This window comes from Panulirus ornatus, chromosome 30 (assembly GCF_036320965.1).
Source record: "Panulirus ornatus isolate Po-2019 chromosome 30, ASM3632096v1, whole genome shotgun sequence".
In the NCBI taxonomy this organism is placed as follows: Eukaryota; Metazoa; Arthropoda; class Malacostraca; order Decapoda; family Palinuridae; genus Panulirus; species Panulirus ornatus.
This window is the reverse complement of record NC_092253.1, coordinates 10,962,501-10,983,258: the sequence shown is the minus strand read 5'-3', so window position 1 is coordinate 10,983,258 and position 20,758 is coordinate 10,962,501. Positions and strand designations below refer to the sequence as shown.

Sequence of the window (20,758 nt, the reverse complement as noted above, 5' to 3'; positions counted from 1 at the left end):
TCTCTTAAATCTCTACTGATCTACTTCACAAACAAACAGAACGCTTTTTATCTTAATCTATATATCCTAAGCTTTATATCACGAATATCTACTTATGGCCATGAAAGCGACGTTAAGAACAGCGGACAGAGATGGATGTATCTTACGCAATGTTGGGAAACGGAGATGAAGGCCTGTTTCCTGGGCTCCAGGGACTGACCCTTGCAAGACCCAAGGTGGCATATTTATAAGCGGAAGGAACCCAGGACGCGCAGCTGCCAGCGTTTAATCAATGGGTTTAGGTATTACTCGTAAAAATGTGCCAGGTCATAGTTACTGCCAAAGACATGAGAGAGTAGAGAGATCTAAAGCTTCGGGGTGTATGGAAGAAACACTTGTCAAAACGGGCCATCCTTGAGATGTCAACGGCCATAGAGTATGTGACGCAGCAGCTTAATGAGTACTGCGCAGTATACCTACAGGTGGAGCACACAAGCAGCCAGCTCTCGGGAGCAAAAACCAAAGGACTAATAAAGATGCTTGTTGGAGGTTGTATCCAATATGGGATGAAAGCTATTTGAGGCAGTGTGGAGCTTTCACCGTGAAAGTAAAACGTATGCTTCAACAGATAGAGAAGGGTGTGAATCGTTTTAGATGAAGGTGGATCTGACGCAGGGATGTGAGATGTAATTATGGCTGTCTGATTTGTTTATGGATGGATTGATGTGGGAGGTAAATGATAGGGTCTTTGAGAGAGGCAGGTATGCAGTTAACAGAGGGTGTGGGGGCGAGCCTGAGAAGTGAGTCAGTTGTTGTTTGTTGATAGTACAGTACCGGTGGCAGATTCGAGTGAGTTACTGCAGAAGCTAGTGTCTAAGTATGTGAGAGTGTGTGAAAGGAGAAAAATTGAGTGTGTATGTGAATAAAAGCAAAGTCATTAAGTTTAGATGTGTAAAGAGATAGGTTAGTTTTGGGTGTGAATTCGAGTGGAGAAAACTTATAGGAAGTGTTTTAGATACATGGGAGTGGACTTGGTTCTGAAAGTACTGAGGACTGTATGGAAAGTGAGTTCACTGTCTGAGAAGGCGAAAATGGGTGCGTTTGTAGGTAATATGCCCCTACGATGTTGAGGCACAGGCTATAAATATGAATATACAAAAAAAAAAGATTGTGTATATGTTGGAAATGAAACGTTTGAGGAAAATGTTATAAATTGCTTACAACCTATATCAAACCTTTGTCAGGTTACCCAAATGGTACCATAATAAACGTTTATCACTAAACCTAACATAAATAAAACTTTGTTACAATCATATAGAAACAGTTGTCGTAGGCACGTCTGCCAGCAAGTGATCAATCGCACTGGGCTAGAGGCTCGTGATACAATCATTCAAACTCAGGTACAGCGATGTAGTGCCTGGAAACTGCTACACTTGCCCACATGAACGAGACGATATGAGGGATCTTGATAGTATCCATTTGACTTACTGCCTTGAGCTTCTGATATGATCTGTATCTGGTCACCTTTCCTCCTCCCTGTATTACCTTGTTTTTGTTCTTGCATCAATATATTCCACATCAGCCAATCATAATCTCTACCCTTGACTTATTACACAATTGGTGATTTGACAATTAAGTCTTTACTGCATTTTACCGTAAGCAATGTAATCACCATCTTGATAACTCATAGACGGTGATTCATAAACAGAAGGAATGATGTATCATATGTAAGGGTAGACAATACAAACGTGGCAGCTTTTCTTGACCAGTTACCCATAGATGCTACCAGCAAGCTACCGCCATACCTGGAAAAGATATCTTGAATCTCAGTCGGCCATAGATCACCGCGGGAGGTGAACGCATGTCGACCAAGTGTGAAACCACACGTGCTTGTCCTCTATCATACGTACAATACCCAGGCCAAATGATGAAGAGGAAAACTTGCATGCGTTATGATAGTCTTCTGAAGTAGAACGGGAAAAGAATGCTTTTAGAAGGCAAAGCTACAACCAGAAATAGACGTAATATGTTTCTTGGAGTTCTGACAGTGAAAAACGATGGCAATTGTTAGTAAGACGAACGAAAGTATTAAGTTTTGTTTATCTTATACCTTTATAGACATACATTATATGAATGTAAACTCAGTTAAATGGCAGTCATTCCTTGCTGCTCAATTATAGACAATCATAAAGTAATTGTGTCGACATCACATTGCCACTTCCATACACATCCAATCCCTTTCCTCAAATGAAAAACCAATAGTGTGATGTAAGAATTACTTTTTCTTACAACAAACAAGCGATTAGTTTTAGTGATAAGGAAATCATTTGCTCGTTTACTCGTGTACATATACAAAGTTTTGCCTGTGTGAATAGTAGTTATGTTTCATGTGATTAGCATAGCCAGTGTTAAGTTATGGCTGAGACGAAACCTTCAAGTGTGTAATGTGCATCAGCGGGTCGACGTATGTTATGTAAGCTCCCGCTCTCTTTTACTGGCGAGTGAGATACGAAGAAGGTCAACTTTACAGTAATGAGACTATTACTCTCGTATAAACGTTGAATTTTCTAGTAATAAGAACATTTTCATTTTCATTTACATAAGTAGATAAGGAAACAATTACTTTGGTTCTTTTCATTTACAAACGTAAAGTTTTGCCTTTGTGTATGATACTTAAAAAACAGAATATGAAGGTAAGTATTGAGTATATATAATATATACCGTGATATCACACCGGGCAAGGAATCATATACAGTGTACTGTACTTCACTGTATATACAGGATGCACTTTACAGACACTTCATGCCTAGGAAATATGAGAGAAACATGATTATCATATATTCGTGGAGATAAGCAGGGGCCATACTGTCACTCCGTCCACCCCCTGCCTCTCCATGCACCTATTTTCCAAAAGGATAAGAGGAATTCTAGGGCTTTCCTTATGATGATATACAGGGATTCACTGTGAATGAAAAATAATGTCTTTATAACAAGGGGGCGAACGGTTTTTATTTCCTTGGGCATTGTGCAATATCGGGGCAAATGGTCGAGATTTTAGGGATTTTCCTAAGCAGCATTTGTCGATGTTTTACACTACTAGGTAAGACTGAGGAGCTATGGTGTAAATACTGAGCTTCCTTCCTAAACAGGCGATGCTCGAGAGGCATATTTTGGATATGGTAGTTACGTTCCTTCACTCGCAGTTAATAAGGGTATGGCACGACGCTCTCTCTTGTCTCTCTGGGTGCGTGAGAGTGACGTGGTGATGAGTGGTAATTCGAAAGGAGTTTGACCACAAGCTGCGATCTCTGGAGTATGATGTAGCGGTGGTGGATTACTAAGATTTAGAATATAAGCTGTCAAGGTTCTCCCCAAGTAGGACAAAGAAAACGACGCCATATCCAATCAGCAGCAGGTAGAAGGCACCCTGTAAGTGGTTCATTCCCAGCGTCCTCTGCCCTCCTTCGTCCTGTGGGAGGAAGGTGAACCATCAGGCATCTTACTGGTCGAAACGAAAGGCTTGAAGATATTCATTGATCTATTCACAGGAAAAAAATATGACTTGTGAATGTAAATTCGTCATGCAGAAAAATATTATCATCATAAAGCATATGATCTTTTCATTCCAAATACATTTCTTTCATCAATTACTTTATCAAATCGGAAAATCATTTTATTTATCGATGGACAAAATCATACTGATGCAATGTATAACTATTTGTTTGTTTATTTTTTTCATGTCAGCTAAGACAGCACGGGCAAATGAATGCCCTACTCAAGAACACCTCATTAAGCCAGGTTCTCATTTGATCGACCTGCTCGTAAAGGAGGAAGAACAGCTGGGTTACCTAGGGATCGACTGCCCACGAGCAGGATTCGAACCTTTGCGAACTCGACCCTTGGCGGCCTGTGAATGCGTCATGGTCAGCAACGACTAACAGCTACATTACGTAGGTCGATACTGCTAACGCTACTGTTACCTTCCTACGATGCGACCACAGATATGTACCTCTGAAATTTTGTTGACAGCATCAGTTGGTGTTTCTTCTTCAGTCTTCTTTGTTGTAACTTTGCTGTCGCTCGAGATAAGGTTATCGAGCCAGTAGTCTATAATACCACCTTCCTTCAGGCGTAGCATCATCTGACTGATGCGATGACGAAATGGTGCGCCGATCCTGGATGTTGGAGGAAAAGAGAGAGAGAAAAAAAGAAAAGACAATAATTGATGATCTTTCTTCTTCACTCAGACAGAAGGACACACTTGCTCGTACATTCCAATGTTCGACAAGATCTTCTAACGAGAGAGAGAGAGAGAGAGAGAGAGAGAGAGAGAGAGAGAGAGAGAGAGAGAGAGAGAGAGAGAGAGAGAGAGATGACTGCGTCATCAACATCCCTTAGATACATCCACGTTTCCCTCAGGCATACTAACAGCCTCGTCCATCAGTCACACTGTAGATATGGTCACTTCCATATAGAGTTCCCATGTCTGTGTCTCTCATGTCCTTGTTTACAATTCTCTACAGATCCCTACCTTATCTCTCCCGTACTTTTGTGTTGGAATGAGCAAAACCAGAGGTGAATACTCAATCTTGAAAGTTTCTATCTTGGGATATAAAAATTAAGTTTTTGCTCCAAGTATGAAGAGCGTCACTTCAGGGCTGACTGCTGTGCCTAGGATTCATACCCACGCCAGCTCTACCCTGGGCTGGACCGTGCTTACATACGGCCACTTACACTAACAACTGCACCAGGGAAGCCAGTATGTTTGATCTTTATTAATGAACACCTTCTGGAGAAATAGTTGAGAGAAGGTTGTTCTTGCAAAATTGAGAACAAATTGTGTGTGTGTGTGTGTGTGTGTGTGTGTGTGTGTGTGTGTGTGTGTGTGTGTGTGTGTGTGTGTGTGTGTGTACCTCATGTGTATTCATACATGAGTGATCATACGTTTGTTGTTTCCTGTCTCAAACAGCTGTAGATATTGCATATAAATATTGTGATGTGGTAAACAAAGTTACTCTTAATAAATACTGAGCAAAACCATCTTAGGCAAGTCTTTTACAAACGTAACTATGAGTTCTAAGTTGGTTAATCTTTGTGTGCATTGGAAGTGATCACACTCCGATATTAACAGACAATATCCCGCTAGTTTTCCGGATTGGTTGTTCATCACCTTCGCTAACTAGAGACTCACCTAAAGCCCCATCCCTCACCGATGAAGAGAGGGTACTGGGTGCGGCTGACGTGGATGGGCGTGTAGCCTTGTCTATTTGTGTATTTGGAAGCCACGGGCCTTAGAACATCCGACTTGTAGGTGATGCATGAGTACCCGCCCTCCAGCACCCGCGGGAACTGCACCTCAACCGGAGCAAACTAAGGCCAGACATAGGTAGAATGAGAGAGTTATGCTCTGGGAGGCATTGTGCCCTATTCAATCGTAGGAGGTAAGCTTGACTCAAAGGGGGGTGAAAAGAGAGTTGGACCTACCCCAGACGTGCAAGGGAGGTACAAAAGAGATATAGTAAACTCTTCCATGAAGGTGGCAAGGAAAGTCCTAAGATTATTCCAGTAAACAGGAAATCTACACTTAAAGGAAATAAATGGTCAGGCTTAGTCACAGAACTCCGGTTATGTTCTCCGCTTCCTACGTAACGATTTAGCGCCAAAAACAAACGAAGAATAGCGTCATAACCTTATATCCTCTCTCCAGCCATCATATGTAATGCGCCAAAAACTTGATTCGTGTATCCACAACCAAGCCCCACAGATTTTTCCGTGATTTCCTAATGACGGCACATCTCCCCGTGAATACCATAATGAATCTAATTCGCTCTATCCTACGCATACCTCTCACCCTCCTGCGTGTTTGGTCCCTAATAACTCAAAGCCTCTTTCTCTTCAACCTTCCCTCTCCTTCTTGGGTCTACCCCCTCTCTTCACCAATCCTCTCCATTTCAGCACAATCTGCTCAGCTCTTCAGTCATATTCATCTTACTACCACACCTCTCTCTTACATCATCCCTTATAGGATCAACCTTTCTTGCACCTCATAGTTTTCTTTACAGTTTCATTTCTAACGCATCCATTCTCTTACTGCTATATCTACGGCCAATGACTAACACCAATACAGAACCATTGGGACTTTAATACCATACCATCAAATATACCCATCTTTGTCCTCACATATTGTGACTCTCTCTCCATGCATTCTTCAATACACACAAGAGACTTTACTCTTAACTTACTTTACGGTTCACTTCAGCTTCCATTATTCCGACAACTGCTATGTCCATTATCAGGTATCCCAAACTCTCCACTTCGCGTTCTTTCCATTAAAACTAATACTCAAACCAACTTGTCTCTCCTCCTGATAAACCCCATAGCCTTGCTTTCATAAATGTTTAACTCTCACCTTTCTCCTTCTACGCCGTCATCCAATCTTCTGGCAGTTTCTCACTCGAGTCTGCTACCAGAGCCGTGTCATCCACATATAGCAACAGGCTCATGATCCATTTCGCCTCAACCCAAGCATAATGTACACCCACCCTTCTCTCCCTAACTACCCCATCCATACACAGTTTAAACACCTAAGGTGACATAATTCGCCCTTGACTCAGACCCATGTTCAACTTGAACAACTCAGCCTCCCATCAAGAATACACACATGCCAGATAAGTCACCCTCAGCGAGGTTATATCACTATCGTTGGACAGAAAGGAGTGCATTAGTGCTGTTAAGGAGCTTCTGAATTCAATGGAATCCAATGTTTCTCTGTTTCTGGATGTAACGTTGCCTTGAAGCTGTTTGAGGCTACTCCGCGAGTGAAAAGCTACCTTTAGCGAGGCTGTATCATTAAAGGTATATGTTTCGTCAAAGAACCTCTCCATGCAAAAATTGTGCTTGTGGAACGAACACAGTCCTGGGTTGAGAGGCCTTTAGAAAGAGGTCCTGGGCAGCTCCAGTACTCTTTCATAAAGAATTTGTCCTTGGGCAATCATAATGAAAATAAATATCAATGTAGAACATATGGTCATTTCCCGCGTTAGCGAGGTAGCGCCAGGAACAGACGAAGAAAGGCCCCATTCGTTCACATCCATTCTTTAGCTGTCATGTATAATAACCCTTGTGCTTTGTTTCGCTCAGAGACAGATCATCCAGGTCCCTCTCCTCAAAAGCCTCAGGCTGGCTTATATGAATGCCAGTGGATGTAACAAAGATGGATGAAGGGAAAGATGAGTAGTATGTTTGAGGAAAAGAGCCTGGATTTTCTGGCTCTGAATGGGGCTAAGCTCAAGGGGAAGGGGGAGGGGGACGGTTTGGGAATACCTCTGGGATATATTCACGAGTTAGTGTGAGGACAAAAGCTAAGGAAAGGGTACCACTTCTGCTGAAGGAGGAATTTTAAGAATGTATCAAGTCTTTGACGTCGGGTAAAAATGAAAGGGGATTACGAGAGGTGGGTGTTTGGTTATGCTTATGCACATGAAAGGAATAGCAATGAGGAAGAGTGTTGAGTGTTTTGGGTGGAATGAGTGAGTGTGTCAGCAATTTTGAGGCAGATGATCGAGTTCTAGCAATGGATGATTTGAATGCCAGAGTGCATATTATGACAGTTGAGGGTACAAACCAAGGGGCAGAGAGCACCTAGTGTTGTGAGTGAAATAATGAACATTTTGTGAAGTTATGAGCTGGATAGGGATTGGTGACGAGGAATTTCTGGGATAAAATGAGGGATATACTTATGATAACATGCTATGCTACATACAAATCCATCTGTATTTGTAGATATTTCTCACATACCTTCTTCAAGGCAAACAACACCTAGTCCACACATCTTGTACCACTTCTGAAACCACACTGCTCCTCCCCAATCTGATGCTCTGTACATGCCTTCACCCTCTCAATCAATACCCTCCCATATAATTTACCAGGAATACTCAACAAACTATACCCCTGTAGTTTGAACACTCACCTTTATCCCCTTTACCTTTGTACAGTGGCACTATGCATGCATTCCGCCAATCCTCAGGCACTTCACCATGAACCATACATACAGTGAATATTCTTATCAACCAGTCAAAAACACGGTCACCCCCTTTCTTAATAAATTCTACTGCAGTACCATCCAAACCAAACTAGTGTCACTATTTCGTGTGTAATCGTAGTGAAGAGAATTATTCATGATATTTCACCGAAAAGATCAAAAGCTATTTAAAATACACGCTCCGCTTAAGATCATTTTACCAATGATTAAATCTAACATTTCATGTTATGCTAATTTCTGAAATGTAACTTACCTGCATTCTCTCAAATACCTTCTTGGCGTCTGGGTTTGGGTTGTTTTGGAAGTATATAGTGAGGACATCGCCTATGCGATTTGTACCCCAGCCCCAGCCGTCCCGGGCCAACAGGTCCTGGAAAGTATTGATTTCTGCGTCCTTGTCCTGGACGACGAGATGAGCCACCAGGGAGGAGCGGTAGACTGTGGTAACGATCAAACACGTCACCAGCAACAACCCCATCATCAGCTGCAGAGTTCATAGAGACAGTAATCACAAGACAGCCACTACATCTACATCACATGTGATCGCTTTCTCTCTCTCCTCCACACACAGACACACACACGTCCCAGTGGCGCAATCGGTTAGCGCGCGGTACTTATATGACAGTGTCTGAGCCATGCCGAGGTTGTGAGTTCGAGCCTCACCTGGGACAGTTGGTTTTTGTGGGTTTCTATGGTGTAGTCATGAGCCTTACTCACCACGAGTCTCCTAGAGCCAGCCTGGGGTCGGACCTACATGGGTGTGATTTCTGGGGCGGCACTCGGTCCACACTTAGCCCAAGCGTTCAAGTGTTCATCCTCTCTTTTGCGTTGGTCGATGAATGTGTGTGTGTGTGTGTGTGTGTGTGTGTGTGTGTGTGTGTGTGTGCATACATACAAAGGAGTAAAATCATGTTACATACTTGAGATTAAGTCTTAGATGGGGAAGCACGAGAATAAAACTCACTCCATGCAATACATGGCTAATAATCACACACAAACACACACACGCACACACACACACACACGCACACACACACACGCACACAAACACACACACACACACACACACACAATCTATTAAGATCTTAAACCATTTTGATCATGTTAGTAGTGAACAGTTCTGAGTAAAATCAAAGATAGAACACCCAAAGGAAATATCATGAAATTAAGAAAAGCTATACTAGAAAAGCTGTTCAGAAGTGATTATTTGGTATGAAATAATAATGGATGAATGGAATACATTGATTAACGATTTTGCAAGTCTGGACAACACACCCAGAAGTTTAACAAGACGTGTGAGAATAGGCCAAGCTCAAGAACATGATCCTATGAGTATAAAACTCTCTTCTCATTATGTAAATCAGTCACATCGAGGTATACGTTCAACTGGGTGAAAAGTTGCAGAAATTCCGATTATTCATGATCCGTGGAGGTTGTTGTAAGTCTGGGGGTTACAGATAAAATCAGAGACATAAAGACAGACGAATCAACACTAAGGGAAATAATAGGCAAACTGCTTGCACCAAAATTAAGAACTTTATTGACAAGAGAGGTCTGCCTGGTGTAGCAATTAGCGTTCCTGACTGTAACGCATTTACTGGCCGCCGAGGGTCTGTCTAGTTCGCATAGTTCGAATCCTAATCGTTGCAGCCAGTCCACAGTTAACCCAGCTTTTCATCCTCCGCTAAGGTATCCAGTGTACCTGGCCTAAACTAGGGCATGTGTATAGAGCGTTAATGTGGTGGTTTTCATTCGGGCACTTAGATGCCTGTGCCGTCTTAACTAACATGAAAGAAAATGCTGATTTTAGTTCTGGAAGAAGACCATATTCCATCAAAGAGGGAAAGATGGACAAGGGAGAAATGCTGGTTAAAAGATTACTTGAGGCTAAAGACGTGGCAAACACAGTTTTTCAGTGAATAGAAACACAGGACATTGACTGATATAGTCAAAACATTTGGGAAACACCAGTAATGATTATGCACAGAGGTATAATGGACGGGGTACTTATGAAAGTTCAATAGCATGTAAATTTGAAAAATATTTCAGTATGGCATCCATGAGATGTGAGAAATTGCTGGAATAGAGAGAGAGAGAGAGAGAGAGAGAGAGAGAGAGAGAGAGAGAGAGAGAGAGAGAGAGAGAGAGAGAGAGAGAGAGAGAGAGAGAGAGAGAGAGAAAGGAAAGCAGTGTATGTAATGTGTAGGGATGAGCGAATCTTGGTGAGTTAGTCAGTTGTTGTTTGCTGATAGCACGGCGCTATTGGCAGATAAGACTGTGAAAAACTACAGAAACAGGTGTCTGATTTGGAGTGTGTTTGAACAAAGAAAATACTGGTGGAAGTAAAGTATTTCAGATGATAGGGAGTGGGCATGGCTGGGAATGGAACCAGGCAAGCGGATGTGAATCATAAAGCAGGTGAAGGGGCGAAGGTCAAGGAGCATTGAGGAAAGGGTGTAAAGATAGATCACTGTTTGGATGTGCAAAAATGGGCATTTTTGAAAGTATACGAGTCCGACCTATGTTACAGTCTGGATGCAAGGCATGGCTATAGATGAAAATGCGTGGAAAACTGTAGATGTGTTGTAAATGAAATGTATGAGGATAATACGTGGTGTGAGGTGGTTTGATCCATTAAGTAATGACCAGGTAAGAGACCTCTGTAGTAATCATAGGGATGATGAGGATATAATGAAGTAGTGTGGACATATGGAGATAAAGAAGGAAGAGAGGATGGAAGAGGAAATATTTGTCAGAAGTGGCAGGAACATGGAGATGGTGGAGTCCAAACTGGAAAAGGAAGGATGGAGTGAAAAAAGATTTTGAGTGCTTGGGGCTTGAAATAAGATGAAAGGCGTGTACGTGAGGGAGTAAATTGAAGCGACGCGGTATACAGATGGTCGACGTGCTGTCAATGGACTGAACTAGGGCGTATGAGGCGGTTTGGGGGTGAATCATAGAAAGGTCCATGAGGGGTTATTTGGACAGGAGGCTGTGGTTACGGTGCCTCGCACATGACGGCTAGAAAATGAATGCGAACGAATGTGTCCATTGTTCGTTTGTTCCTGGATTATCTAGCTAATGCAGGAAACCTCAACAAGTATGAAATGCATATATATATATATATATATATATATATATATATATATATATATATATATATATATATATATATATACATGTATATGTGTGTGTGTGTGTGTGTGTGTGTGTGTGTGTGTGTGTGTGTGTGTGTGTGTGTGTGTGTGTGTGATAATACATATGCATATTGGTAATCCTTCAATATCCTTATTTCTTGATAAATTCTATAAGTTTCACATTCTCATGTATCATTTAGGATGAATTTCATCAACGACTCTTGAAATCACCAACTTACCCGTCCAGTAGCGTTAGCAGGAAGGTGTGGGGTCCAGTTTCCCATCAGTGTGCCCCAGCTGTAGAAGAGAGCGGTGCCCAGATGGACACTACTCCCACCTAACGTCCACGACCTCGCTCTCTGTATCAGCCACAGGGCGATGGCCCACAGCAGGATGCTGACGATGAGCACTACCCAGAGGCTTCCTTGGAAAGGAAGAGATGTTTCATATTCTGACCGTCACCGAGTGGTGAGGTTTGATTTAGGAAAGTATATATATATACAGAATTCCTGTCATACGTGGTTGAATCTATGGCTAACTGGGAGAAAACGCTTTAATATCAAGGGTTAGAGACTAGAGAGCTTGTTTCAAGATAAGGTAATGTTAAGTACGCAACTCCGATTGTTTGGGCTTATTGAGATAAACAAGTTATTCATGATTAAGATATATCTGCAAAATGGTAGCTCGATCAGCCTTCGGTAATGCTCTAGAATATCTAAGTTGGTGAGTCTCTCATAAACAAGGACTGTTTGCTGATGAACAGTAGGTGAAGATGAGGAAGCAATGAAGGATATAATCTCTGTACTAAGGATATATCATATCTCTGTACTAACGTGATTAAGTTGTTATAGTCACAATATAATCACATGCCATCAGATAAGTAGAAAGCTTTGGCTTATTCAGAATTTGAATAATAATTTTCATTCCCATCTCACTCAGAGTTCGAATTCATGTATGCACTGACGCGCATGTCGAAATGCTTGAGTAAAGTTGATTCATTCCATATAGAGACGTTGTAGCCCATCAAAACAGAATGATCCTAATTCTTATCACTACTTTTTTGGTCTTTTCCCTTCGAATAATCATTGATTATATGCAATGTTAAGATGACAGTGATACGATCACATATATACATCTTGTTTGGATGATGAGGATAGAAACAGTATTTGAATGACTTAGATCTTATAATCTTTCATAAGTAAATATCGTGTAACAACGTATCCGTGTTACAGTCAAATAAGATTACCTCTGATCTGTTCTGAAATCGATTGACGTAACTCTATTGAATTTACGTCGAAAAATAGATTTTCACGATTTTCCTCTAAACCCTAAGATATGTGCACTGAATCTTGGAAGAAAGAAAAACTGTCTTGGTATGATGATATACCAAGATAAATGTGTGTCAACGTTTAGGTCAATTAGCTCAGAGATAAGATAATTGATCACAGTTATAAACATAGCGAATGAAATGAGAAAAGAAGGTGAATATATTCAGAAAAATAATATACCTCCATCCTTAGGGCAGAAGCAAAGAGAAAATGACACAAAACCTGAACACTGTTTTTAGGTGAAAATGAAGAGAAATGCGAAAAACATTCTCCTACTATATGGTTACAGCTGATATCAGTCGAGCTTGCAGTATCAATCCTCATATTTCCTTCAGAACACATTACATATTCTACTTCGATTTAACATTATCATGATGTGGAAAGGTAACTTTTAATCCATGATTTCATTCCCAACTCAATTATACATCTACAGGAAATTTCCTTTTTAGAATAGTAAGAAATGACGTGGCTCGACTGTGTTCTCTCGTCTTATGTTGATACTTTGAATGATTCTCACGAGTAAGTGGTATTAACATGCATTACCGTGTGCATTTCTTGAACACTAGTCTCCAACAGTGTAAGAATGCTAGTGCAAGTAACATGCCCAGAACAGAAGCTGGTACCTGGGAATGGTTTGATGATTGCTAGATGCTGGGGCATCAACCTTGGCTTAAGGGAGACGATGACGATATTACTCTGCATGTATATGGTGGAGAACTGCACGACGTGTATGCGACTGCGGGTGAGGGTAAGAACCATGCAGAAGTCCGCCTGCTGGTGCTGGAGGACGCCTACAATCCCCGTCCAATTGCCGTCTTCCCTCTCCACACCCCACTGACGTTGCATGGGCTCCCGCGCCTGGTAGCTGTTGTGAGGGACACACACTTACCTGAGGCGTTCTGGGGTTGTACTCAGTATGCATCAACAGTCCATAACATGGGATGGGGTCAGAGAATTTCATTACAGGTTCAAGGTATGCGATTCCATTGGTTCGGTTGTATACATCAATGCAATGCCCAGTTTTCTGTTTTTCTTTTTTGTTGTACACCGTGGCTACAAAAAGCAGTCAAGTTATATAACACTCAGTTTACAAATCTAGTAGGCATACCTCTGAAGACTTCAAACGACACTCACTCGTGACACAGGCAAATGTTTTACATGTTTAGAAACATTAATGGGAGTTCAGGGCATCAATTATACCATCACACACACACACACACACACACACACACACACACACACACACACACATACACACACACACCTGGGTGGATGCAAATTTCTACTGACAAGGCAAGGCAAGACTCCCACTTGCCTATCTAGAACAACACAGCCTGGTCAGTAATGCAGAGCACGGTTTTAGAAGACGCTGATCATGCCTTACAAACCTCCTTGAATTTCATCATACATTACTCAATATCCCACCACATGACAAAAGCAATAGATACAATATTTCTGGACTTCTAGAAAGCATTCGACAAAGTCCCCTCACTTTTAACTGATGCACTAAGTCAGGGACTTGGGGATTACTGGTAGCATAGGAAAGTGGATAGAAGCCTGGCTACGTGATGGGATGCAGTGAGTCTTAGTGAATAGGGAATCATCACCGTGGTCACCCGTTTACCAGTGGAGTCCCCCAGGGATCCGTACTTGGCCCTATACTTTTCATCATTTATATTAATGATATTGACGTAGGGTTACATAACCTAGTATCCAAACTTGCTAAAGACACAAAGATCAGCAGTGATGTATTAATGATGAAGATAGGTTAAGATTACAAGAGGATCTAGATGAAATTGCCTGATGATTTTGTAGATGGCAAATGCCATTCAGTATCGGTATATGTTAGCTGTTACAAATAGGAAACCTAGTTTGAGAGATCGAGGGGTCACAGTCTTCAGGAACTTCCATGTCTCACAGCATTGTAATGAAGCTGTCAAGAAAACAAATAGGATGTTAGGGTTTATTAACAGAAACTTTGCGCACAAAAGCAAGGATGTGATATTGCCTTTATACCTAAGCCTTGTTAGACCACACCTCGAATATGCAGTGCACTCTGGGCTCTCCCTCTAAGTAAAGACATTCTCAAATTGGAAGCAGTGCAGTGATGGACAACTAATTGATTCTCTATTTGAGTAACAAACCATATGAGAAGAGATTGCGAGAATTAAACTTGTTCTCCCTAAGCAAGAGGCCAGTATTAACGCCGAAAGAAAATGAACTAAAACTTAAGGTCACCGAGTTCATCTGGACTCTACGAAATAATTTGTTTACCAACGACATTATTGATGCGTGGAATATGCTCCCAGAAAATGTTCTTCACAGCAACACCCTTGATATCTCCAAGAATTGGCTTGATGATCACTTGTCCCTCTATGGAATCGAATCATTCATTTAATCAGTCATCAAACATAGTGGTATATCATGCTACCTTCTCAACCACTGATCTCTCCCTGGCCATGTTGCAGTATCATACCAACAATGATTAACCCATATCACCTACTTTGGGAGAGTAATTGAGAATTACTGTATCATTCTTCAACATCAGGAATAATAGAGGCATGGTAAGTGGAGAGGCTGAAGCTCAAGTTTATCCTTAGTATTGTCTTTATAACAAAAAGTGAAGGGATGCATGTCGTTGTGATGGGATGCAATATATTTTCATGTTCATTCCACCTTATGAATTTCTTATGAAGATTTTCTTGAGGCTTATCAATCCTGCAAGGTATTTTTCCCAACGAAATTTCCTCATCAATCCTGCAAGGTATTTTTCCCTACGAAATTTCTGCTGGTGTGTTGCCAGAGGGAGTGGAGGGTGGGGAGAGAGCCTTTACTTTGCTATCCTTTTCTTCTACTGCTTACAAAGGGCCTTTTTTCAAGCGTGAAGGCCAGACCACCTCGCTTGGACCATAGGGTGTGTGTGGTCTGTGAATCTATGTAACTCTCTCTCTCTCTCTCTCTCTCTCTCTCTCTCTCTCTCTCTCTCTCTCTCTCTCTCTCTCTCTCTCTCTCTCTCTCTCTCTCTCTCTCTCTCTCTCTCTCTCTCACTCACGTAAAGTTAGCGTGAGCGGCGAAAGCTTCGAGTAACCGAACGTCCAGTGAGTCCACAGGAGTCAAGGTGGTGCCTGGTGTGTGGCTGTCTCGCTTGAATCCTGATTTGTACGTGGCATCAACAGCCACAATCTTGAACCTGTGGCCCATGAAGTTTTCTGGTGATTCTGAAAATCATGAAACCCATCAGACCTATGATGATGGCGTCTACTGAAAAGTCTGATGTAAAAAGGTTCTCTGAAAAAATCAAGAATATTTAGCCTATCCTCCGTGAATGAAATAATAGGTGGGACAATTTGGAAACTTTGCTTCCTTCTCGTATGTTTCCTAGCATGCTACCATTATCGATCACAACTTTGGAGTTAATCATCTAGATTTTCTCGGACTAGTGTGGCAAATGTGCTCTGACTAACTGGTATCTCCTTTGTTTAGCTCCATCCTGAGACTGAGGACGTGGAGGGAGGAAAATGCCCGGGCCCAAACTCTGGTAATTTTCGTTTGTACTTATTTCGTAACACATCTATATTGTCTACAACTGCGAGAATGAAGGTTTAAGATTTTACATGTACGTTTCTCAAGGAAATAGATAATACAGACGTAAAATAATGGATGATGCTATATTTCCCTTTTCTTTTCCTTAGTTTAAACCCCACGGCTTCTAATGATGTTCAATCGCCATTTCCGTGAACCATGAGGAGAATATTCCATCTCCCCTACACGTGCATTCCAAACAGTTATCATCACTTCATTAATAGGAGCGACAAACTTGAATCGAGAGAGAGAGAAAAAAAAAACAGGAGTCATTACTTTCCTTCGTTACTTCAGCACATATGTATCACTGCATTACTGCAGGTATTCAAACCAAAAATAAATTTTTCCTAATCCAAGACGTATGATATACCGTATTTTTAAGATGACCTTCAGGGTCGTGTTAAGGGCTGTCTCATTCACTATTTAACGCGTTCCTTGATCGTTCATTTATTCTGTACAACTCTAAACCCAAATGTATTAGAATTATATGATTCCCTTTCTTATATTCGCTGACAAGGCAAGGGCAATTGAGTCCCTAATCAAGGCCATCCCATTAACGCACCGAAACCACAGCTCCCCTTCCACATCCAGGCACCACAGAACTTTCCATGGTTTACCCTAGACGCTTTACATGTCCTGGTTCAATCCATCGACAGCACGTCGACCCCGGTATACCACATCGTTCCAATACTTGCACGCCTTTCACCCTCCTGCATGTTCAGACCACGATCACTCAAAATCTTTTTCACTCCATCTTTCCACCTCCAATTTGGTCTCCCACCTCTCCTCGCTCCCGCCACCTCTGATACATATATCCTCTTAGTCAATCTTTCCTCACTCATTCTCTCCATGTGACCAAACCATTTCAAAACACCCTCATCTGCTCTCTCAACCACACCTTTTTTATTACCACACATCTCTCTTACCCTATTATTACTTACTCGGTCAAACCACCTCACACCACATATTGTCCTCAAACATCTCTTATCCAGCACATCCACCCTCCTGGGCACAACTCTATCCATAGCCCACGCCTCAAAACCATACAACATTGTTGGAACCACTATTCCTTCAAACACACCCATTTTTGCTTTCCGAGATAATGTTCTCGACTTCCACACATTCTTCAACGTTCCCAGAATTCTCGTCCCCTCCCCCACCCTATGATTCACTTCCGCTTCCATGGTTCCATCCGCTGCCAAATCCACTCCCAGATATCTAAAACACTTCACTTCCTCCAGTTTTTCTCCATTCAAACTTACCTCATAATTGACTTGACGCTCAACCCTACTGTACCTAATAACCTTACTCTTATTCATATTTACTCTCAACTTTCTTCCTTCACACACCTTACCAAACTCAGTCACTAGCTTCTGCAGTTTCTCACACCAATCAGCCACCAGCGGTGTATCATCAGCGAAGAACAACCATTCCGCCAATCCTCAGGCACCTCACCATGGGTCATACATACATCAAATAACCTTACCAACAAGTCAACAATACAGTCACCCCCTTTTTTGAGAAATTCCACTGCAATACCATCCAAACCCGCTGCCTTGCCGGCTTTCATCTTGCGCAAAGCTTTTACTACCTCTTCTCTGTTTACCAAATCATTTTCCCTAACCCTCTCACTTTGCACACCACCTCGACCAGAACATCCTAGTATGTTTCCTCAAACATACTACCTATCTCTCCTTTTTCCTCATCTTAGTTACACCCACACACATTTAGATACCCCAATTTGAGCCCTTCGAGGAGGATGAGCAATCCCCGCGTGACTCCTTCTTTTGTTTATATTTACTAGTTGTTCTATTATGCTTTGTCGTTGCGTGTGAGTGTGTGTGTGTGTGTGTGTGTGTGTGTGTGTGTGTGTGTGTGTGTGTGTGTGTGTGTGTGTACACAGAGAGAGACAAAGAGTTGGCAAAAAAAATAAATTCACATGAATCTTTACACACGTGTGAAGAAGTCGTCTAGTTTTAGGAGTCCAGACGTCGGCTGCCACGGGTACAGTAGCTGGATGTCCGTCTGTCCGTTGTCACAAAACAGACAGCGTCGGTACACTCTGACTTGCTGAACCCAGCCTAAGCGTGACGAGAAAATTCATGGGAAATTATATTATGCAACATCCAGTTGCCACAGAACATTCCATGGTTTACACCACACGCTTCACATGCCCTAGTTCAATCCATTGACAGCATGTCGACCCCGGTATACCACATCGTTCCAATTCACTCTATTCCTTGCACATCTTTCACCCTCGTGCATGTTCAGGCCCCGATCACTCAAAATCTTTTTCACTCCATCTTTCCATCTCCAATTTGGTCTCCCACTTCTCCTCGTTCCCTCCACCTCTGATTCATATATCACATTTGTCAATCTTTCCTCACTCATTCTCTCCATTTGACCAAACCATTTGAAAATACCCTCTTCTGCTCTCTCAACCACACTCTTTTTATTACCACACATCTCTCTTACCCTTTCATTGCTTACTCGATCAAACTACCTCACCACATATTGTCCTCAAAAATTTCATTTCCAGCACATCCACCCTCCTCCACACAACTCTATCTATAGCTCACGCCTCGCAACCATATATCATTGTTGGAACCACTATTCCTTCAAACATTTCCATTTTTGCTTTCCAAGATAACGTTCTCGACTTCCATACATTCTTCAACGCTACCAGAACTTTCGTCCCCTCCCCCACCCTATGATTGACTTCCGCTTCCATGGTTCCATCCTCTGTCAAATCCACTCCATGATATCTAAAACACTTCACTTCCTCCAGTTTTTCTCCATTCAAACTTACCTCCCAATTGACTTGTCCCTCAACGCCTACTGTACCTAAAAACCTTGCTCTTATTCACATTTACTCTCAACTTTCCTCTTTCACACACTACCAAATTCAGTCACCAGCTTCAGCAGTTTCTCACACGAATCAGCCACCAGCGCTGTATCATCAGCGAACAACAACTGACTCAATTCCCAAGCTCTCTCATCCACTACAGACTGCATACTTGCACCTCTTTCCAAAACTCTTGCATTCACGTCCCTAACAACCCCATCCATAAACATATTAAACAACCATGGAGATATCACGCACCCCTACCGCAAACCAACATTCACTGAGAACCAATCACTTTCCTCTCTTCCTACACGTACACATGCCTTACATTATCGATAAAAACTTTTCACTGCTTCTAACAACTTACCTCACACACCATATATTTTTCATACCTTCCACAGAGCATCGCTATCAACTCTATCATATGCCTTCTCCAGATTCATAAATGCTACATACAAATCCATTTGCTTTTTGAAGTATTTCTCACATACATTCTTCAAAGGCAAACCCTGATCCACACATCCTCTACCACTTCTGAAACCACACTGCTCTTCCCCAATCTGATGCCCTGTACATGCCTTCACCCTCTCAGTCAAAATCAATACCTTCCCATATAATTTCCCAGGAATACTCAACAAACTTATACCTCTTTAATCTGAGCTCTCAATTTTATCCTCTTTGCCTTTTATACAATGGCACTATGCAAGCATTCCGCCAATCCTCAGGCCCTAACCATGAGTCGTACATACACTAAATAACCTTACCAACCAGGTCAACAATACAGCCATCCCGTTTTTAATAATTTCCACTGCAATACCATCCAAACCCGCTGCCTTGCCAGCTTTCATCTTCCGCAAAGCTTTTAGTAACTCTTCTCTGTTTACCAAATCATTCTCCCTAACCCTCTCACTTTGTACACCACCTCGACCAAAACACCCTATATCTGCCACTCTATGATCAAACATTCAACAGACCTTCAAAATACTCAATCCATCTCCTTCTCACATCACCACTACTTGTTTTCACCTCCGTATTAGCCCCCTTCACTGAAGTTCCCATTGATACATATATAATATTGATATATATATATATATATATATATATATATATATATATATATATATATATATATATATATATATATATATATATATATATATATATATATATATATATAACACTTATCTAAAAGAAATTGCTCTTACAAATACTCAACAATTATTCTAAACGTCTCGGCTATAAACGAGATGATGAAATATTGGATTTTCGCAACAGTAAATTCCTGCAAGAGTCACCTCCATCAGCGTGTTGTTGACTGCCAGTACCGCTCCTGGGGACCTGGTGGCTTCGTAGTGCAAGGTAGACGATATGGACGGAGTTACGAAGACTAGGGTCGTAGAGAAGAGCCTCCATCCCTGTGCTGCCACCCACAACCAGTAGGCGAGTTTCTGGTAATTGCCATAATTTCGAGACTTCAAAAAACCTGTGAATGACAATCAACATCCATTTCTCTGACTTTCACTGACTTAGCACACTTTTTTCTATGTTTGCTGAAATGGCCCGAGCAGACGAATGCCCTATTCAAAGCTGTTTCATTATTGCTTTACAGGCTCCGAACCTGTGCACTCGACTCCTGGAGGTCCGTGAATTGGTCGCAGTCAGCAATGTTGACCGTTGCACCAAGGAGGTACCTGTCACTATGACATAAGTTGATAAGTAATTGGAATTAGATATAAAGTCTGCCGTAAAAAAAATTTCCTGAGCTGGCAGGAATGATTATAGTGGATATTTCATGATAATAGTTAAGGAATATCATGATTTTACAGATGTTATCACCCGAAAGTAT

General features: G+C 41.7%; 1 protein-coding gene and 1 non-coding gene across 2 annotated transcripts; one reads left to right on the top strand and one right to left on the bottom strand.

Moving 5' to 3' along the window:
• Window positions 1–3,955: 3,955 nt before the first annotated feature.
• LOC139758262 (probable glutamate receptor) lies at window positions 3,956–13,331 on the bottom strand. The gene is made up of 5 exons (XM_071679473.1): window positions 13,109–13,331; window positions 11,397–11,581; window positions 8,274–8,504; window positions 5,171–5,349; window positions 3,956–4,154 (listed from the first exon to the last, which is right to left on the bottom strand). Exons 1-5 carry the CDS (start codon window positions 13,329–13,331, stop codon window positions 3,956–3,958), a joined length of 1,017 nt encoding a protein of 338 aa, XP_071535574.1.
• Window positions 8,602–8,691, top strand: TRNAI-UAU (transfer RNA isoleucine (anticodon UAU)). Its single transcript is given in 2 exon segments — window positions 8,602–8,639; window positions 8,656–8,691. It is a non-coding gene; the product is annotated as a tRNA-Ile (tRNA).
• Window positions 13,332–20,758: the final 7,427 nt, after the last annotated feature.

What these genes read in the sequence shown, in the direction of transcription:
- LOC139758262 (XM_071679473.1), bottom strand. Translation starts at nt 13,331, where the DNA reads ATGCAACGTCAGTGGGGTGTGGAGAGGGAAGACGGCAATTGGACGGGG. An exon ending in CTGCTAACGCTACTGGACGG is followed by an intron (nt 8,505 to 11,396) that starts GTAAGTTGGTGA and finishes TGAACTCTGCAG; the next exon opens with CTGATGATGGGGTTGTTGCT. An exon ending in GGTGAGGGATGGGGCTTTAG is followed by an intron (nt 4,155 to 5,170) that starts GTGAGTCTCTAG and finishes TCCAACATCCAG; the next exon opens with GATCGGCGCACCATTTCGTC.